This window comes from Prosopis cineraria, unplaced genomic scaffold (assembly GCF_029017545.1).
Source record: "Prosopis cineraria cultivar Desert tree isolate PC_DT_omini unplaced genomic scaffold, ASM2901754v1 PC5, whole genome shotgun sequence".
Lineage (NCBI taxonomy): Eukaryota > Viridiplantae > Streptophyta > Magnoliopsida > Fabales > Fabaceae > Prosopis > Prosopis cineraria.
The window spans coordinates 24535878-24541496 of NW_026555336.1; the positions used below are offsets into that span (position 1 = coordinate 24535878).

Sequence of the window (5619 nt, forward strand, 5' to 3'; positions counted from 1 at the left end):
TATATTAGTTTTGTGAAGCTTTAAAATTTTACAGCTCTAATGAAAAACTTATGAATATTTGTCACTTTTTAACAATGAGTACTCCTAAACCATTGAAGAGATATATTACATTTAAAATAGTTTGACAAGTCAATTTTTTCAAGAGCTATTTATTTAGATAGTCCTAGATATAGCTTATACCTTGTTAATTAAAGTTAGGATTTTAGCTAAATTTATAGGAAAGTTAGATGCATATAAACTCTACTTAGTGTATTGTAGTAGTTTGTTAGATTTTTTATTGTAAATATTAAATACTTAAATAAGTAATAATGGTTTTAGTGTTACATTGGCATGCTTGTGCTGTTGTATCTTAGATACTTTGGTTATATATGTTAGACTCTTGCTATTGTAATAATTTCGCAAGTTCAATTTAGCTGTAAAAATAAAATAAAATATCCATTTAAAAAAATAAACATACAACGACACTTTTTTAAAATGGAATGAAGTCCAAGTAAATCATGTCACTGTTATACTTAAAAGTAACTTCATTTTTCAAGAAATCAAGTTACTTTTAAGAGAGAGAGCAACGATCGTGGCTCTCATTTTGAAAAAAGTAATGTCATTACTCTTTTCTACATCCCCAAAACATGTAACATGGATAAGACAATTTTTTAAGTCACCTAAATTTATGTCCCCCACAATAGAGACATAAAATATCTTAAAAAAGTGATGTGAAAAGACTTTTTTATAGCAATAATAACTATTCCAAAATAAAAATAAGTTGTTATTTATATATTTAGTTTAATTATATATTTAATATGCATGGAATAAGATAAGTTATTATTTTTATTATTCAAATACTAATAAAAAAAATTCTTAGTTTACCAATGGAGTGAGCTCTTATGGTAGATGTTAATTCTTCATAATATGGCAAGTTAAAATTTAAGTTCATGTTAAAAGATATGTTTATATTTAATATCTAACTGTGTTTTAAATAAGAATATAAGATTGTCTCTAATTGAAAAATATATATGAGCAATAAAAAATTCATGTTTGTACAGAGAATAAATGTAGTTAAAAAAAAATAGAATATTAATTTTGAATAGGGAGAAATCTAGGTCCGGAAACAAGGAAGAAGACGACGTCGTCTGAGGACGAGCGCATATAAAAGTGGGGTTTGCCTTATCCATGTACGAAGAGAATAGCAGAGTGCATCAATGGCATCATCTTCACTGGCATCAACTCCAATCTCTTCTTCGTTTCTGCTTAAAGTGCCGAATTGCCCCAAAAGTTTGTTATCTTCTTCAATTTTAAGCTTTTCTCACTGCCTCATACCTCTTTTTACTAGATCAAGACCAACCTCTTACCAAAAGAGAATAAATTCTGGATTTTCCATCCAAGCCCAAACCCTCGACTTCTCTGGCTCCTTCTTCGAAGGTGGATTCGGTTCGGATGAAGACCCTACTTCTCCCGGAAGGGGTTTCACTTCTGTGGAGGAGAAGGAGGAACCACAATGCCCACCCGGACTCAGACAGTACGAGACAATGGCTGTCTTGAGGCCTGACATGTCCGAGGATGAGCGACTTGCACTTACTCAGAAGTACGAGGAGGTATCAACCCTCTTAACCATATTTTCTCATGTTTAATGCCATCAACAATTTTCAATTTCATCTTCATCTTAGTGACTTTTAAGATGAATATCAGTGGATTTCTATCAACCAAGGCGGTTGATTACCTTTTCTCTTATTGGTGCTTGAGGTGCAGAGTGTCTAGAAAGTATTATATTTCTCCAAATTTTTGTAAAATATCAAACTTCAAATGCTTTCTTGTTTGTTTCGATGAAATGAATAGGTAAAATATGAAGTAATGTGAAAGGGGAAAAATCTAAACTAGAGATGCCTACGTTAGAAGGAATGGTTTGGGGCGGATTAGAAGGAATTTCAAATCACGCTTTCCAATCCCACCCCACAATTTTTCCTACTTGTGTCTTTGGGAGAAAATGATCAAAAGACCGTTTGTGAAATTGCAATGAAGGATATGAAAATATACATTATTTTGAAACTCACATTGATATGATTATATATATGATTGGATGAAAATGTTCGGATTCATTAATTATCACTTAGGCTTATTGTAGTTTTGACGGATTTTTAAGGTCATCATTGCTAAGTTTTATGTTTCATACTACTTTTCTTTCCGATGAAATATATCATAGCAAATTTAAAATTGGGTAATGATAATCCTTAAGGTAATTTTTGGAAACATCAATGATGACAAATTGATGTTGCATCAATCTGCTATCAATGGTTGATTCTTGTGTGCATTGCTATCATGACTGAGCTGTGTTGGTTGCTTTGTTTGCAGCCTATTTTTAGGGGGTAAAACCAGAACTCATGAATAAAAATTAGAAAGCAACGTGATAAGAAACCTAAAATTTAGTAATAATAACCCTGAAAAGTCTCTTGTAACTTTTAAATGCCTAGGTTGTATTGCAACTTGTGCATGCAAGCGACCTCAAAATGGGGAAGCCAAGAACTTGGTGGTGATAATTCTAAAAGTTACTTGTAACGTCAGAAAAGTCTAGGTTGTAACAAATAGATGACGATTCTTTTGTCCAATCACTACCAAAATAAGGAGTGCCTTGTGAATAATTTGAATTTTTCAGACATTTCATTCAAATTTTTCTATCTTATTGTCATTGGATGTATTATATCAATTTTTGTTTTCAGATTTTCAAATAAAAACTTATAGTATGTGAAAAAAATACCTAAGATTGTTTGCATTTTTTAAAGAAAAAAAAATTGAAATATGGATTTTGAGTGTTTGCTGTGAAATTCAACAAATAAATTTTCCTCCAAAAAGTAGTAGCAAATTTGATGTTGCAAAATATTTATTTGCCTCTATTGGAGAACTTGATAGAAAGTATTTGAACAATTTTGTCTTTTTTTTTGTCCCTTATAAAATTTCCAACTTGGGGGGATTTGGAATGGTTTGCCTTCCAATTATTAATTAATTATTCAATTGTTCAATATTCAACTCTTATTATTTTATCCTTACTGGCCGTTGGGGAAAATAAAATATATGAGTAATACTGATCCATCCCCTCTACCTTAACGACCGCATAACTTTCTAAAGATGATAATTTTATTTGGGTTAGATCACTTCTCATTCAGAATTGGGTCCTTGGTATTTCTTAAAGAAATTCTTTGTGCCAAGTTCTAATAAAGAAAGACACTTGTTTAATGGATTTCATTTCATTTTTGAATTTGAGATCCATAAATATTGTGTCTTTCTGTCTTTGATTGTTCATTTCTTTGAAACTGCAGAGGACTAAAATTACCTCATCGTCCCCTTTCCATTTCATCTTACTCCACTCTAATAATTACTTCACTCCACCCTCTTCAAAACTCTCAAACATAGCCTACTAGGTTATAATTTTATCATGGGAAAAAGAAGTACAGCTTACTACTTTGTTACCCTGCCCTCTTGAGTTTGGCTTCATTACCATAAAATAACCCCATGCCATCATTCTATTAACTGTCACTTAATTGAATGATTTTTAAGATTCACTCTGCCTTCCCTTGTTCAAATTGTTTGAAGTTTAACAAAATGGTCGTACAGTGTGGTAGTATGGTTAGTGCACAAAGTTCAGGGGCGACATAATTTGTGGGTTTCAATCGCATGATACCAATGTGAAATGAGGAATGCCACTAGATGGTAAACTTTCTTGGGAGAACTACAATTCAAGACCTGATTAGACAATCAATGTCAAACAAGAACCTTGTCCCATTTAAGGTTCCAATTCATACTAATTTTTACAACTTTTCCCAATTAAGAAGCCATTATTTGACATTCATTTTCGAATCAGGTCCTGAGTTTGTCGTTCTCCCAACTTTCTTTTTCCCTTATAATAGGCATTTACAATCTGAATGAAATTTTGGAGTTATGATCATGATCAGCTTTACATATTTTTCCTTTATTGATTTACCTTCGATAGATCGAGATATTATCATTTTTGTATTGCAAGAGAAGTAGCTAGAAGGAATGTCCCTCACCTGACAAAACGAAGGCCTGAGGATAATATTGTGTTTAATCTGGCATTGGACAAGAATAAAAGACCAGGGATATAATTCAAAAGCATTTGTATAAAAACTAAGGCGATGATAGATGAAAGCTTATTATGTTCAACTTTCTCGTATCTTGCTTCCCCTGGAGCATTTAGCTCTTTATTTTTCTCCTTGATGTCATATGTCTCCATGTTTTACATCTAGACATTCTAATTGAAAGTATTTTCTTATCTGAGCAATGTGGAAGGATTAGAGATAATGATAACGTGAGGTAAATGATGATAATGAATACTTGATATTTCATAAGAGAGGGGAAATAGAATGAATACTGAATTCTTGCCGTGTCTTGGTCTAAATTTCATTTTTCTTCTCATGAGACAGCTTTTGGGACTGATGTTTAGGCATCTCTTGGAATTTACTGCACTCACATAAATTGAGGTGTGTCTTGTGAATGAGAATAGGACTGAGCCTTCAAGCCATTATTCTAAATGGTCAAGTGAAATGTTGGTTTTCTTAGGAAGGGAACCCGCAATTTTGAAGGGAACCCGCAATTTTCTCTCAGTGTAGCAAAATACTGGCGATATGATCTTAAGACCCATTATACTATCCGTTAGCCACTGATTATCATTTAATTCATTCAGTGCAGCTGCTTTTATCTGTGATCTTCTGAAATTTCTTGGCCTTTTATTCCGGTAATACTGTGCAGTGTACTTTAATGTTAATGAATAATGAAGTAATAAACTGATCATCCTCTGATGAAGTTGAAGCTTGATATGTAAGCCTAAAGTATTCAGGTGTGGCTTCAGAGGTGGCAGTCTGATCACATTTTACGATAATGATTATAAGTTAAAACTTGACTCAAACTGTATTATATGTTGATAGATTTAGAGAAATGGGATTGAAAAATGTATTGTAAATTCTCCTTGTAGCTGCTTGTTGCTGGAGGTGGCATGTATGTAGAGGTTTTCAACAGGGGAGTTATTCCACTTGCATATAGCATCAAGAAAAAAAATAAGGCCGGAGAAACCAACACTTACTTGGATGGCATCTACCTCCTATTTACCTACTTCACCAAGCCAGAGTCCATACAAGTTCTTGAGGACACACTAAAAACTGATGATGATGTGATTAGATCAATGAGCTTTCAAGTTAGGAAAAGGAGATATTAGTTTGTTATGAGTACTGAGATTGGTGAAAAAGAAAGATGTTTAGGACAGGGAAAATTGTATTTTCGTTGTAATATCATTTATTCACCTGATATTGTTTTTCATTTGGATTCAAGTATTTATGTATCATGATTAAGTTAATTAAAAGAGGCTTGCAGTAGGCATCATTTGCAGAAATAGTAACCACGAAGCATAAGAAATCGCTGAATGTTAATAATTACACATTGTTCTATTTATTGGCTCATATGAATTCTGAACCATTTCATTCATAGGTAAAAGATGGCTATTTATGTGATATGATACTTTGAAAAGCTTTTTGCCTATAATTTTTTATTTTTGAATTTTTGACTATCAAATTGCTCATAAAATATATTTGCACTATGAATATTATATGATTTTATCAATGA

The 5619-nt window shown here is 32.3% G+C and overlaps 1 protein-coding gene across 1 annotated transcript; it reads left to right on the forward strand.

Annotated features, from left to right (window-relative positions):
* The first annotated feature begins 1182 nt into the window (after positions 1-1182).
* LOC129310588 (30S ribosomal protein S6 alpha, chloroplastic) lies at positions 1183-5372 on the forward strand. The gene is made up of 2 exons (XM_054952476.1): positions 1183-1589; positions 4976-5372. Exons 1-2 carry the CDS (start codon positions 1197-1199, stop codon positions 5213-5215), a joined length of 633 nt encoding a protein of 210 aa, XP_054808451.1. The 5' UTR covers positions 1183-1196; the 3' UTR covers positions 5216-5372.
* Positions 5373-5619: the final 247 nt, after the last annotated feature.